We start from the raw sequence: 16,193 nt of genomic DNA, 5'->3' as shown, positions 1-16,193 counted from the left end.
TCCTGTAGATACTTTGGTCCCTGACCGCTCAAAGCCTTACAGGTCAAAACCAAAACCTTGAACTTGACTCGATATTCCACTGGGAGCCAGTGTAGCTGGCACAGCACTGGATGCATATGTGCCGTCAGTGACATTCCAATCAGGATTCGCACCGCCGTGTTCAAGATCAGCTGGAGCTTCAATCCCAAGGGCAGGCCAGCGTAAAGCAAGTTACAGTAGGCCTGGAGGTGACCGTTGCATGGGTTACCGTGGCTAGGTCAGGGCGTGACAGGAAGGGGGCCATTTGCCAAACCTGATGTAGATGAAAAAGTACCAGTTTGGCGATCTGCGTGACCTGGGCCTCCGCATTCAAGGAGGCATCCAAGATCACTCCCAAACTCTTGACAGATTGCGCCGGTGTTAGTGGTGTCAAGGGCGGGTAAACTGTACCCCGACCCTGAAGTCCCCTTCCACAGTCACAGAACCTAAGTCTTAATTGGATTCCGTTTCAACCTGCTCTGTTTCAACCACCCAACCACAGCCTCCAAACCCATGACCAGGTTATGCGGGGCAGAACCCGGGTGGCCCTCCAATAACTGATATAGCTGGGTGTCATCAGCATACTGATGACACCCAAGCCTGAAAAGCCTCACCAGTTGCGTGAGGGAGTGCATATAAATGTTGAACAAAATTGGGGAGAGAAGCACCACGTGAAGGACCCCACATGTTAAGGGGTATCTAGAGGACACCTTCTCACCCAGCGCCACCCTGTCCCTAACCATGAAGAGGCAAGCCACTGAAGGACTAGCCCCCAAACTCCTACATCAGTGAGGCGGTGGGTCAAGAGATCATAATCGACCATATCAGATGCTCCTGTAAGGTCTAATAACAATAGCATCGCTGACCCGCCTCGATCCAGCTGTCTGTGGAGATCATCTGTCAAGGCAACCAACACCATCTCCGTCCCATGGCCAGGGGCAGAAGCCAGATTGGAATGGATCTAATGCCAATGTGTCATCCACAAAACCATGAAGCTGTTCAGCTACTGCTGTCTCAATTACCTTGCCCAGGAACAATAAACTCAAAACTGGGTGATAACAGTTTCTGCTACAATACACATGTAGTTCTATTCAAAGTCAATATCAATATATGGTCTTTTTTCAGTCATAACTTACTAGAACCTTTGTATAACAGCTGTTTCATCATTTGGCTTGGCCCTACCACAAATGAACACTGTAAGGTGCCCTCTTTACTCAATTCAGTGTTGCAGTACAGAATACATATACTCACTGAGATCATGTAACTCAAGGCAGTGGAAAAAGTCAATTCTATAGCGTACATAATTCTTAAATCTATTTCTCGTTTGCTAAAATACAAGGGTGCAGTTTTCATTTTTGTCCCAAAATAAGATGTGTTATGGCCCAAATCCATGAGGAAATTCAGTTCTCTTCCATCTGTATTGATTAATTCTTTAAGAACTGAATACATACCTGGGAAGCCTCCAAATTGAGCTCCTCCTCCTGCCTGTCGCCGAGCATCTTCTTCCTGCAAAAAAGTCATAGAAACACATCACAAGGTGTAACTACTAAAGTCTACTGAAATCCAAGGAACTTTACTAGGATCCAAATCCCTACGTGTAGGGCCAGTCCAACTATTAGGCAAACCTATGTGATCACCTGGGGTGCCGTAGTAGGAGTCAGTTTGAGGGGCTCTGAAAAGCCCCGCACTGAGCTGCTCCTCCTGGCTGCTCAGACACCTTTGATTTTGTACTGTTGAGATTTTGTTGCTGCCTGCAGGCAAGGAACAGATGGGGCAGAGCCACTATACCTAGTTGCACTCACCAAGTTGATAAGAATGCACCAGGGCCAGGCTCGTAGTCAGGATTTTTTAATTCGGGGGGCCTTTAAATAAGTCAGGGGGCACTCCGCACACACCCCTGCTGCACCCACCCCCAAGGGAGCACCTGGGCTAGATGTTAAGTCAGGGGGCCTTGGCGGTAAATCAGGGGGGCAGGCCCCGAGATGCCCCACTGTAGCTACGGGCCTGACCAGGGCAGTGTTCTGCAACTGACAAACCAGATAAGCTGTAGTTCTGCCCTCTGCTGCTCTCCCAGCTGGTGACTGGGTGATAATCTAGAAAGATGTCAGGTAGCTCCTTCCTTGGTCTCTTCCCTGGCTGCTTATGAATGACAGGCAGAAGGATACATCTGCCCAAGAGGGTTCTCCTGCCCCTCTCAGCTAGAGCAAGTTAGGTAAAAAATGAGTGTGACTGCCATCTGGGCCAGCCTGTTCTGTTCAATGGCTCACCACCTGATTCCCGGGGTTCTCATCTGTTGCAGTATCCTAAAAGGCTCTGCCTCTGATGCTGCTTGGGTAGGGGTCTGGCCCAAATGTCATCCTTGTTGTGCACTGTGGCTCTAGGAAACAGGGCCAGAAGTCATCATGCTGAGAGGGCCATGCTGCTGATCCCACTCTGCTGCCAAGTAAGGCTCCTCTTCCTTTTTTGCACCCTTGAAACTCTGACACCCTAGGTCACCTATATGGTTGGGATAATCCCGCTCACTTCTCTCTACCGAATTTTTTTGGGGGTGTTTTCCACTAGGGTCATGGCTCACCTAGGGTGCCAAAAACCTTGGGCCAACCATGCCTACATGCTCCAGAAATCCTAGTGTTATGCAATACTGCTTTATTTCCATGAAACCTAGATAGCCCTGAAGAACAATTATTTCAGTATCTGTGAAGTCTTTTTAATCTTTTAAGTTTCTTATTGCTCCTTCACCCAAACAATCAGCAGTACTGGATTTCATACTATGTATTAGTTTGTTTTAATGTTCTCTACAACTAGATACAAGCTCATCTAAAACTGACACTAAAGTAAGAGTCTAATTTTGGAAACCACAGAACAATAACAGCATAACTGTGCTAGAACCAGGTTGTACGCTTGTTGGGGAAACAGCCCCTACTTTTTCATGAGTCTACTGTGGAGTTTACACAGAAACTATACAGGGTTCAAAGTTAGGAAGGGATAGAGATGCTAGGCTATTTTCCTTCTATAAATCTTTATTAAGGTCTCACCCTTTGAGCTCTCTCATGTTCCTCTCGGGCTTTCTTCACCCTTTCCATCCTTTCACGGATTTCTTTTTCTTCACGCTTTCGTTCATACTTTCTCCTGTGTTCTGCAATCTTTTGAGCCTGAGACACCGGAAAATAATACTCATCATGTGCTACCACCATCTTACACTTCTTCTGCATAGCTAGTTTTAGCTGACTTGTGTTGTGCATCCGTTTTCACTTAAGTGTTGCAAACCAGGTTAGATCTAACACATATTCCTTCCTATGGTGACTCCTCAGACAACATGGAGCCCAATAATGCCTAAACAGATCTCAGAGCTTCATAACCCACAGACAATAAAATGACAGCCCTTTCTGGGAAAGATTTGTTTTGTCTCAAAATTTGTCATATTATGTAATTGTTAAGTACAGTTACGTCCAGAAATAAGAGTCAAAGCCAACTGTTCCATTCTCCAAATCATTTTTTAAAAAGTTTTAAAACAGTCTCTTCCAGGGCTTCTTAAACCTAGGGACTGGAATACGTAGTTTGTACCTTCCTAATAGATTCTGAGAACAAACTGAGCCTTTGAAACCCCTCCAGAAAAGAGTCAAAGATATCAGTACAGAGAACCAACCCAGCATTTCACAGAGAAAGTTTTGACAGAATAAGGACCCTACTTTCCACTTAGCTTACAGCATGAAGCTGAGCATCCAGAAAAAAGACAAAATGTGAACTATTTCTACCATCTATCATAAAACTATCATTTACATTGTATTTAAGACTTCTGTACATCCATCTTGAAAACTCATTTATCTATCCTGCCTTTCCAACAACTGAAGGCACCTTATAATCCAGTGTAAAACTGTTCCCCATTTTGCGGGGTGTGAAGCAGGCACAATACAAAGGGAAAAAACTTGCAGGCCAAAGTTGAGGACAGTATTGGCCAATAATATGTGGAAGACCACCCAGCTAGAGCATCTTCTCTTAGACTTTGGCACCCACCCCTTTGCTGCAGTTTGCTGGCACAGAAGTTAGCCATTAAAGTAACAAGCATAGTTTCAAAATGCTACTCCCCTGTAGGCATCAAGGCTGTAACAGCTAGCACAGATGCATTTCCCACCTCCCTGAAGTGTCTTCTTTTTACATATAAAAGTCACACGAAAAGCCCCAGCCTGTTCTGCAGGACTTGTCAGTGAAGAACAAGAGGCATGCAGAAGACACATGAAACTGAGGAGGAGGGCCTGGACAATCAAGGCTGGATGGGAGGTCATCTAGGAATCCTATGACTACCACACTGCGTTACATAGGAAAATATAAATTATACTACCATAAACTGGTAAAAGATTTGGGGATAATGAATCAACATTTCATTCAAATTTACGGGAAATTATGGCTCTGTATATTTTGCCTTGATGAACAGAAACATGGGGAATTGTCCTAAAACAGTGGCAATAAAAAGAGGCCAAGATTTCAATACAGGAGATTTTAATGCATTTAAAACCCCATACAGATGCTTTTGAGATACTGTAAAAGACACAAAAATTTGGACCCTACTGATCTCCACCTTAAGCTTCGCATTACAAGATATCATGCCCAAGGCAACTGTAAATTAAGCATTCAAAACCATTTTCTGATCATGTAATTTAGTTTGCAAATAAAGGAGTGGTGCTCTGAAAAGAAGGCTAGAGAGAGAAATATCCTATTTTTAAACAAAGTTGGCAGCGCTCCCTTGTGGCAGATTAAGGAACAATCAAGTAGTAACACTGCATTGCACCCAACACTGATGTCAGGATTGATTTACGCTTTTCACAGCAGACACTGCTTCTTTTCCATTATCTTTCCCCCAATGAACATGAAGTTGGGAAAGGAAAACATGTCTGCATATATACAAAGACATATGTCTCCCCTTCAACTATTACAGGTGTTTATGAGGAGACATGTGGCAAGATAGTAGGAAACTTATCTGCTTTGCAGAATAAAAAAATCATTGCTCACCAATGTTCTGGAAGTTAGAAGACGGAACCACAGTGCCCTTCAATAATTCTCTGGAATTGCAAGATTATATATACTCAAATAGGCACTGCCTTCCAGAACAAGATGTCTATAGCATCAAAACATGAAACCATGAATAAGGCAGCCTATTTCCCTATGTCTGTCTTTCTCCCCACTGTCACTCACTCGTGGTTGCACCTCCTTCAGCATAGTGCTAGCATCTTCATCGTAATCCAGTTTACAGGCTAATGCCAGATCACGTGCAGCCTCCTCCCATTGACCTAGCAGTCTGGCAATGACAAGATACCAAATCAAGGATTAATATTATAACTGGATAGCTATATTTTTAAAATCATATGCAATCTAAGATCCTAAGATCTGCACAAGTATAACTTCAATTAGTGATTGTTGTATGAATATCTGCAAATCTGGTATGATTTTTCTTAGGAATTAAGGGGGGGGTAGCATCTAGCATTTCTGTAAATTAAATAAGCATTCAAGCCCTTTTTTATTGTGTAGCTTAGTTTGCAAATAAAGTAATCCCCCAAAGTCTCACTTCCCCAAAACTAATGAAGCCTAAGTACAACAGACTAAAACATGGGCTAATTTGTCAGGAGACTATGTGATTAACATGTAGATCAAAACCACAGCACTGAGTCTGTGGTTCTTTTAAGGGCATTTGGGGCCAATAGTTTTACACAGAGTAGTTAACACAGAGTAGTTTAACTACTACCCACCTAAGTAATTCATATTATAATAGGGAACTAGACCAAGTTTCGTCTTCCTCAGTATGTAAGCAGCGTTGCAATTCTTTACCTGTAAGCTTTCCCTCGCCATTTATACGTCTGTGCTGAATCAGGATTAATCTGAATGGCTCTATCACAGTCTCTAATGGCAGCATTTGGCTTCTGCATTTTCACAAAAACACTGTCAATGGCAACAAAGAAAGCACATAGAAGTCACAACCAGCAGTTCTTTGGAAGGGTTATCATCCCGAGACTCCAGGCACATTATAATAAAGTTATACAGTGATTAGTTCTTATTTACCCAGTTCTCCCAACAACACATAGAATTATGAGTGGTCCCACTGCTTTGTAAACATCTACAGAAAGACATTCAGTGATAGAAACATTATAAGAATCTCAGTGACCCATCTACTAGTATTAACAGTCTTGCTTCAACATCCTAAAGGAGAATATTCCATAACACACATTTTCATATTGTATTCTCTTACAAGGTAAGTAGTAATGTAGTTAAGAGAGCATAGTCATTGAGAAGCCATAAATCCTTAGCAATCCAGCAAAGTGAAATAAAAAGCCCCTCCCCCCATTTGATTTTTCTGCCTTCTAAACATTTCTACAATGGTAAGAACAAGGAAAATGTTATGCTGCAGCATAACAGACAGCAGCTCAGAGACTCAAGATTGTATACTGGCTAAGGGGCCATGATTAGCACAATAAAACAAATGGCACATTAAGACTCTTAAATTAATAGCAGACCTCTTGTGGCTGGTTTGCCAAGATGCCAAACAGCGACTCCTAGGAACAATACCACACAAGAGGCTGAACAGGTTTTGCAGTCATAGCATTGTTGGATGCAACAGGTGCTTATTGCACTGAAGCTGAAATCTCACCAATGGCTCATTTAGAAAGAACGGTGGAAATACCCACCATAAACCAGAACTCTGGAGTCCATATGGTCAAGATTATGAACACTGTATTTGAAAGCAGGCAATCTGTCTTTTCAAAAAGCACAGCTTTTAAAATCTAAACTTTTACCTGGCTCGTTTGGCATACAGAATAGCCAGATGAGGATTCAACTTGATAGCTTCTGTGAACAAATTAATGGCTTCCTCAAGTTTACCTGAAAATATCAATAAAGCTTAAGTGATAGTCCAAGAAGAAATGCAGATTGTACACGTTTTAAATTAGGAGACTGGCAGTGCAATCCTAAACAGAGTTACACCTTTCCAAACCTACTGATCAAAGAGGACTTAGAAGGGTGTAATTCTGCTTAGGATTCTACTGCCAGATAAATGAAAATAAAAGATCTGAGGGAAATTATCAAGGTCTTTTCATGGTGAAGAAGAACCAACTTTCCAAACTACAGGGTCATCATGATATATTAATTTCTGCAATATACTACAGAAGCAGCAAAAAAGCAATCATGCCTCAGCCAGAAGCATAATAAGGAACACAGAACAGGATGCAGTGACTTGCAACCTTCAGTCATACCTAATACTAAACTGGCTAGCCTGTGTGAATAACAAAAACACCACAACAGGTCTAGTCACAATTATAAAGGAGGTTTCTGCATCCCCAGGGGAAACTCGAAGCAAACAGAAAAATATGAGATTTCAAATTTAAAACGAAGGGCTAGAAACAGGGCTGTGCCTGCACACTGCCATGGAATCCTGGCAGTGTGAGCGAAGAAAGCAGGTACAACTTCTGTCTAAATAGTCCTGCGAGGATAAAGAGAACAACACAAGACCACCCACTATTTCTCTCAACCTTATCAAGGAAGAGCTGTTTTGCTGAGGGGAAAGAAGTGCTTTTTACTGTGTGTCACTGCTGAGTAGCCACCCAGGGAAAGCTTGGCTTGTGTCTAGGTACAGCCAGGTCCCACCACCATAATGGACACATTCGGTTTGAGCAGCAAGCAGTAGCTCCTCTTCTTTATTCGCTCCACAGGCTCAACACGTTGCCTGAGTCGGGCCAGTCACAAGTACCCCAGCTGACTATCTTCAGAATCATGAGGAGACCACAGTTTGGAATGCCCAAACCATGTCACTTGGGGAAAAGTGGGGGTGCCTGATATGCCCCTCCTTCACTTATTCTATGTGAAGAAAAACTATGCCATCCCAATCCTGATCCTTTTCATGTTTACTCAAAAGCAAGCAGAACAGAGTTTAAAAATATTTACTCCAAGATAAACTAGCTGCATAGCCAATATTAAGGGGTTTCCCCCCAATTTATTATGGACCACATGTCTGTGCCATAAGTTATGGATATTATGGGGACATTACACATGTAAGACCTCCAATAGTAAATCCCTGAAATAAAAAGCCCAATTTAGCACACACGCACTTATGCTTTAGTTAACTCTGGTTCAGCCTGAGTAATCCTCTGTATCACGACAAAAAACATAGTAAGTGTACTGAGACCTGCGATGTGCACAGATGATATGTATCACACAAATCTGTTGAAATATATTCTCTCTGGGATTCCATAACCTCACTGCTGAAAAACAATGGATAGGACTGATCTCATCTATCAAGTTGAACTACTATACGTTTTATTTACTTCCTGTCAAGTCTTCATTGTTGTTCTGACTTATGAGTCTCACTTGATAAGCAAACTATGGAGCACCAAGAACAGTAATCCTGAACATGCTAAAGGCAGATAGCAAAAGCTACAATGTCCTATTAAGATTAAATAGCTAAAAGAATACCAAGAGACATCAGCCTCAATAATGCATTTGCTTACAAAACAAGATTCAGCACCATGATCCTTGATGCTGTCAGCCAAAAGCCTGGCTGTTTGAACAGCCGCCACAATACATGGCAAGATCCCACTTAGATGTTAGGACAGCCTCTTGCTTTCTGTCATTACAAACACAGGTATTAGGATCCCCACCAGTGAAAATATTAGAGTACACTACACTAACAATATTCTTACCCTAATTCAATTACAGCTTTAATACATTTACAAATTATTATTAAGAGCTTTAGAAAGTGTCTGGCCAGACAGTCTAGACAACTGTTGAACTAATAATAGGAGAATGCTGGAATTTCCTATCAGGATGACAAATTTCTAAGCCAAAACTTTAACAAGCTCAGAATCCACTCTGTAAAGTGAAAAGTGTTTTTCACGTTTATCAGGAAAATGCATAAAAAGTATAACAGATACATGACTGTACTAAGTTATCTTCATAAGGTAAAGTCCTCACCTTCACTTAGTGCGTTAATAGCTTCCATCTTCTTTTCATTGGCCTGATCCATCATCTCATCTGACACCTGGAAGGGGAAGAACCAAAGTAGTAAAAAACAGGGAAGGGAAAACAAACTCGACCCAAAAACCGGAATCAAGAACCACAAGAGTAAGAAAGAAGTCTAATAAAGGGCCAATATTAAAAACCTAGTGTAAACTTATAATATACAAAAATACATGTATTTATTAGAAAGGCAGTAAAAAACAAATAAGGGCCCAATGAAAGCCTCGTTGCAAAATTCAAGTGGCCTGAACACGAGGGCCAATAGAAATGACCTACAAAATACAAATACAAATACAACACCTTTATTGGCATAAAATAGCAAATACACATGCAGCATAGAGCCTCAAGATAGGCTGGAGGGGTATCACATTCCGAATTGCCTTAATATGAGCCTCTCCTCCTAGATACCTCATAAAAGAAATTTGCTACAGGTTCCAGAATTTCTATATTGTGCGAAGACAATAAAGAACTAATTTTATGCTCATCAGATTGGCCCAAAAGGGGGTCCAACACAGGTTCAATAAAAACAACACGGATGTCACAGTGGAATTTACAGTACAATAGCACATGTCCAATGGATTCGATTTTCCCCATCCCACAGGGGCACAATCTATCTTTATAGGGAATTTTGTTGAACCTTCCCGATAGAACAGTTGAGGGAAGGACGTCAAACCGTGCTAGCATGAAAGCCCTACGAAGATGGGGCTGAATCAGTCTTGCCAGGTATCCTGAGGAAATATGGCTAAAAGAAAGTCCCATCCTCACAGGAGAGCAATGTCTGTGCGCAAGTCTTCTCAGGTCTTGCACCTCTATATGGAGAAATGACCTGATGCGTTTCCACCCTATTGGGGGCCTTCTTCAGAGGTCAAACAGTTTAAGGTACAAATGTTACAATATTACATATAACAAAATAACCAATAAGTTAATACTGGACCAAAAAAAGGAAAGTTAAGCAGGAAGAGTAATAGACACAAGACAAAGATGTTTATGAGGCCTCTAAAGATGAGAGTCATGTGTCTGGTGCCAAATGCACAGCTGCTGAATTAGAACATCTTCCGCTTCTGGTCCAGAAAGCACCTATGTGGCTACCTTAGTCAGAGCTATCTGCAACTTGCTTGAGGACCCTTGATCTTGCTGCTTAATTTTCCTTTTTTTGGTCCAGTATTAACTTATTGGTTATTTTATTGTTATATGTAATATTGTAACATTTGTACCTTAAACTGCTCGACCTCTGAAGAAGGCCCCCAATAGGGCAGAAATGCATCAGGTCATTTGTATTGGCCCTCGTGTTCAGGCCACTTGAACTTTGCAACAAGGCTTTCATTGGGCCCTTATTTGTTTTTTAACTGCCTTTCTAATAAATACATGTATTTTTGTATAAGTTTACACTAGGTTTTTAATAATGGCCCTTTATTAGACTTCTTTCTTACCCCTGATGGGGAGAACCAAGCCAAACAAATTTGGATAACATCTGTTATTCTAGAGTTAAAATGGTAAGTACAGCACATGTATCTATAGGTCTGTCTGTCTCTCTCTCAAACGACACCTGAGAAGCTCACCTGGTCTTAAAGGTTATATATTTTTTTCTTTCATCCTTTATAGAAAGTGAGTGTTAAATGGTGACAGAAGAGATGTATGTATTTCCTAATATATAACAAGGAGTTCTAAAGAACAATGTGTGGCTCACAGAGTGAGCTCCAAAATTAAGGAAAACTCAACATTACCTCAGTATTCTCATCTCCCATTTCTTGAGGCTCATCCTTATCAGGTTCAATTACTCCTTCATTATCAATTTCTGCAAACAGAAGCCTTGATAAGAATCACAGCTCAAAAGGAGAAAAAAAATCAAACCTGCAAATATCTACATGAAGCAGACCAGGCATGACTAGTGGCTCACCCAAATCACTCTCTTCACTTTCAGGCTCCGGGGGCTTTGGTGGTTCTTCTGGCTTCGTTTCTTCTGCTTTTGTCTAATGAAAATGGTATCAAATTAAGCAGGGGGGAAATCCAAGCTCATTATGATATTCAGGTTATGTAGTTTCTACTTAAAGCTTGCTACTTGAATCACTGGAAAATCTAGCGTTTCAACTATTCTGAAATCTGCAGAGATCTGCAAACACCCTCAGAACAACAAAAGGAGCATATCAGAAAAACAGAAGGCATTTTAAGTGACATGCTCATTAACAACTGTTCTCTAAATCATTATAGCTAGTGGCTGGGATCCAGGGAATGTGCCCTAAGGGACTCTGGGGTTGTCTCTGCCAAAATCAGCGCTCTTCCCTCTTCCTCCCCCATACAATTTAAAAGTGCCACACAGCAAACCACTATGAAGCTGACTTTCAGAAGCAGACTATGACATGACAGGGGACCACCTGTTCAAAGGAAAAAAATCCAACAGCGTAAGCTCAAATTCTAAACAATCCTAAGGATTTAATGTTGGGTATAAAGTGATCCCTGTGGCTTGTTATGGCAAATCTGAGGTTGCTTGTGTTTTATTACTTTGAATGGCTTTGAATTTGTATTGTCTTAATGTTTTGCAATACAGCTATTTAACAAGGACCTTAAAACATAAAGTTAAAGACCTGCTGAGCCCACAAAGGTCCAGACAGGAAGCAGTGAGGTTAAACTGCTGAATGATCTGATGAAGTATTAGGAATCAATATGTGAGCACCAAATCGACCAAACTATCAAGGAAAAATTAAACAGAACAAATAGAACAGTATTTGTGAACAATACTCTGGGGGCAAGCCATAAAGCAAAATCCGTATCCCTTCCAACACCAGTGCAGTGTATTATTGTGACAGGGAACGAGATCTTATTTGCCTAAGAGCAACAAAATCAAAATTCAGCCAGAAGAGAACAAAATTTGTCCAGGTCTGGAAAGCAAGCACTCAAGATTTAGTCGTAATTTATTCAATTTTTATTCTGACCTTTGTGGAGTTCAGGTCAGTTTACATGGTCTCCTCTTTCCTATTCAATCCTCACAAGGTCTCCCTAGTCCTAGTCCAGCATGTAGTAGACTAGGATCTGACAGACACAAATTCAAATCTCCACTGCCATGGAAGCATATTGGGAGATCTCAGCCTAACCTACCTCACAGGGTTGTTATGAGGATAAAGTAAAAGAGTGATATAAGCTACTTGGGTCCCCACTGAAAAGAAATGTGGGGAAATAAAATAAAAACGCTATACTGGCCCTTTGTAAGGGGACAGACCACTCAGGAGGCAAGGATACTACATGCAAGGGTAAACATGCAAGGCATTCCTAGAATGCAGGTAGTATCAAGTAGGGATGGACACAAACCAGCTGACGGACCAAAGTTCACCTTGAATTTTGGCCTCTTTGAGGTTCATGAACTGAAGAACTGGGATGAACTACCATGAATTTTGGCACAATTTGTGGTGGTTCATGAAGAGCAGAAAGCAGTGGTTTACCCCTGCTTTTTACTCTTCAGGAGAAACAGCTGAGCTGCTGGGAGCTCCCTGCCGCTCTGCTGTTCAGTTTATATTACTCTTCACCGGAGCAGAAAGGAGGGTTTAAATGGCTGGAAGCCAAACTACTGCTGCTTTCTGCTCCCTGTGGCTATCCTCTGGGAGCAGAAAACAGAAGTTTAAATAGCCTTGCTTTCTGCTCCCTGGGAAAAGCCACAGGGAGTAGAAAGAAGGGTTTAAATGACTACCAGCCATTTAAACCCTTTTAGCTCACCGCAACTTTTCATGCATGGAGCAGAAAGCAGGGCTTAAATGGAAGGGGTGAAGTCAGGAGAAAAGTGCAAGGGAGTCCCTTCTCAGGAGATTCTCCCCCACTTCCTGGGGCTCTTCTTCCAAATGCTGCATTGGAAGATGCCAGAGTATGGATCTTGTAATGGCAAACGAATGTGGAGATCAAAGACCAAGTGGCTGCGCTACAAACTTTGTCCACTGACGCATGATTTAGGAAAGCGGCATTGGTAGAGGCACTGTGGAGAGAATGCGCAGTAATCCCCTTGGGAACTTCCATGCCAGCAACTCTGTACACTTCCGCAACGCACAACTTGAGAACTGAGCTAATGGAAGCCTTAGACATCCTTTCTCCCTTCTTTGGTGGAGAGATATTGATGAATAGGCAATCGGATTTTCTGATGGACTTGGTCTGAGCAATGTAGATCTTGAGAGCTCAACGAACATCCAGTGTATGCCACACAACCTCTTTAGGATGTTTAGGCTGCGGGCAGAAAGAGGGTAGGTAGACCTCCTGGGCCCAGTGGAAATGTGAAGAGGCCTTAGGAATGAATGTGGGGTCTGGCCAAAGACCACCTTATCCTTATGAAAGATGCATAGGTTGCTCTTGATGGAAAATGCGCTGAGTTCGGAAACCCTGCATGCCGACATTATAGCCACCAAAAACAGAGTTTTCATGCGTAACCACCTGACACCTACTTCCCTCAGCTGTTTGAACAGTGCTCCGGTTAGTGCAGTCAACACTGTGTGTAGTCTCCAGGTGGGGAAGCATGAACTGGGGGGGGGGCACCTTGACGGCTGCTCCCTGAAGGAATAACTGGACATGTGGGTGCTTGGTCAATTTATAGCCTCCTATTGCAGGAAGCACTGTCGAGAAAGCCACTGTCTGTCTGTGTAATGTCGCCGACTTGAGGCCTGAATGTAACCCTTCCTGGAGAAACGTTAACACTGATGCTACGAAAAGTTGTAGTGAGTTAACCTGCTTCCTTCTACACCACCTGATGAACACTTTCCATGTTGCATTATAGATGCAAATGGTCGACTGTTTCCTGGAAGACAGGATGGTGTCCGTCACCTCCACAGAGTAACCAAGCTGTATCAACTGGTTCCTTTCAATTTCCAGGCGGTCAAGCACAGCCAGTCTGGATGGGGATGCCAGATCAGCCCCTGGAGTAGCATGTCTGGAGTCACCGGCAACGGCAGTAACAGTGCCGAGAACCACGGACGTCGTGCCCAGCAATGAGCCAGTAGAATGATTACGGCCCTCTGTTCTCGCACTTTCTGGATGGTCCTGGGGATGAGAGGGAAGGGTGGAAAGGCGAAGAGCAGGAGGCTATGGAGATGTCAATGTGTCTGACGCTTCTGCTGTTGGATGGTGATATCTTATGAAGAATCTGGGGAGTTGATGGTTCTGTGGCAAAGCAAAGAGATCCACCAGGGGTGTGCCCAGTTCGTGGCAGATGATCTGGAATAGCCTGGGATGTAGAGACCATTCCCCATCGGAAATGGTCTCCCAGCTGAGCCAGTCTGCTTGTGTGTTGCAGACGCTCCTGATGTGCTTCACTCTGATCGAAGAGATGTTCCTCTCTGCCCATGACAGGATCTTCGAGGCCTCTCGGTGGAGTTGAGACGAACTGGATTCCCCCTTGCTTGTTCAGGTAGGCCCTGGTGGTCATGTAGTCCGTTCTTACCAAAACATGACGATTCTGAACCTGTTGGTGAAAATGACTTAGAGCGAGCCTGATTGCTCTGAGTTCCAGTAGGTTGATAGGGAGGACCTGTTCGTCCCTCGACCATCAGCCCTGAACCGGTGCATTGTCCAAGACAGCCCCCCAACCTAGGAGACTGGCATCTGTAATCAGTTCCTTGTCCGATGAAATGGGGAAATTTTTCCCCTGGCTCAGATTGCTGAGATCTGTCCACCACAGCAGACTCTCCTTGACCGGAAGTGGAACCCAAAGGCTGCAATCCCACTTCTCCATGATGGAGCATTGGTATGGGCAGAGGAAGCTTTGTAGTTCCCTGGCATGGAAATGGCCCCATTGAACCATGTCCATGGCTGATATCAGCAGAAAGACGAGCCAGGGTTAGGAGTGAAGAGTGGTCGCTCTGGATCACGAGAGATGCTGCTTCCCCTGATCTTCTTGGCCTTGAGAAGTGGAAGAAACAGAGAGCTGCATGTTGTGTCTATTACTGCACCCAGATGTTCCAACCTCTGGGTAGGGTGCAACGAGCTCTTGGGGATGTTCACAACGAAGCCGTTTGAAGAGTCATTTCTGTGTCCTGCAGGGACTTGGTCTGAGAGTGGGCTCTGATCAGAATATCGTCCAGGTAGGCGTGAACGTGAATACCTAATTTCCTGAGGTGGACAATCGGACGTAACAGGACCTTGGAGAACGACCATTGGTTACTCACTGTGAAAGATTCTTCTCCTCTGAGGCTTGGAGGACATCTTCTGGGTGATTCCCATCCATCACTTAGGGAGGCAGGACTAATTTCAATTGCTTCCTGTTTCCTGTAGTGGGAATCACCCTGGGCTCAGTTCTGGTGCTCCAAAAGCAATACACTAACTTAACCACTGTAAAAAAGAGAACTTGAACATCATCAACAACAAGAGTATAGCCAAAATCACAAACATTGGAACAGGAAGGAAAAGGTGAGTCCCCCTCTCTCACGTAATATTATTATTATTGTTGTTATTTTTAAATAGTGTGAAAGAACAGCATAGTAGATAGTAGAAATGATGACCCGGGAGGGCCAAGATGTCCGCCAAACCTCAGAGGAGAAGGACCCTTCATGGTGAGTAACCAATGGTCGTTCTCCCTCTGAGGTGGAGAACATCTTGTGGGACCTCCCAGAGCAGTGTCCCTAATTTTGGGGAGGGTGGTCGTCATCAAGAGTTAGAACAGACTGCAGCACTCCCCGTCCGAATGCCGCATCAGCAGAGTCATACACATCTTGTAATGCCTGATGAATGTGGATAACGAAGACCACATAGCAGCCCTGCAACCTTCCTCCACCGATGCCCTGTTGGCAAAGGCCACATTCGTTGCCGGGTTGCAAAGAGAGAGTGGGCCGTGATACCTCCAGGAACTTGTTTCATAATCTTGTAGGCTTCAGTAATGCAGGGCCCTCATAGTGTTGGTTATCGCAGAGTTAGACATCTTTCTCCCTGTGTGAAGAGGAGAAATATTAACAAACATATCTTCTGTCTGTTTGGAAGAGGCCATTCTGAGAATATAGCATTTGAGCGCTCTCCTCAGATATGCCAAACTTTTTCCTCCAGATGATGGCAAACAAATCTCTTGTGATCTGTGAAACTTAGTATTGACCTTTGGGCAAAAAGGTGGAATCTATTCTCAGAACTACCTTGTCTTTGTGAAAAACACAGCTCCGACTGAATTGACAAAATTCCTAGTTCCAAAATCCTCCTGGCTGAAGTAATGGCTACCAGGAACA

At 43.2% G+C, this 16,193-nt stretch overlaps 1 protein-coding gene across 1 annotated transcript in view; it reads right to left on the bottom strand.

Annotated features, from left to right (window-relative positions):
* The window catches only part of ST13 (suppression of tumorigenicity 13 (colon carcinoma) (Hsp70 interacting protein)), a 33,656-nt gene that overhangs the window by 4,322 nt on the left and 13,141 nt on the right, over positions 1-16,193 (bottom strand). Inside the window, exons 3-10 of the mRNA XM_015419175.1 lie at positions 10,913-10,985; positions 10,740-10,810; positions 8,971-9,037; positions 6,801-6,885; positions 5,839-5,949; positions 5,209-5,311; positions 3,054-3,170; positions 1,470-1,524 (exon numbers count right to left, since the gene is read on the bottom strand). Of these exons, the coding sequence (XP_015274661.1) occupies positions 1,470-1,524; positions 3,054-3,170; positions 5,209-5,311; positions 5,839-5,949; positions 6,801-6,885; positions 8,971-9,037; positions 10,740-10,810; positions 10,913-10,985 (682 nt within the window). The remainder of the gene's footprint in view (positions 1-1,469; positions 1,525-3,053; positions 3,171-5,208; positions 5,312-5,838; positions 5,950-6,800; positions 6,886-8,970; positions 9,038-10,739; positions 10,811-10,912; positions 10,986-16,193) is intronic.

The sequence above is a fragment of the Gekko japonicus genome, unplaced genomic scaffold (assembly GCF_001447785.1).
Source record: "Gekko japonicus isolate JY-2015 unplaced genomic scaffold, Gekko_japonicus_V1.1 scaffold37, whole genome shotgun sequence".
Taxonomy (NCBI): domain Eukaryota; kingdom Metazoa; phylum Chordata; class Lepidosauria; order Squamata; family Gekkonidae; genus Gekko; species Gekko japonicus.
This window is presented reverse-complemented; position numbering and strand designations above follow the sequence as displayed.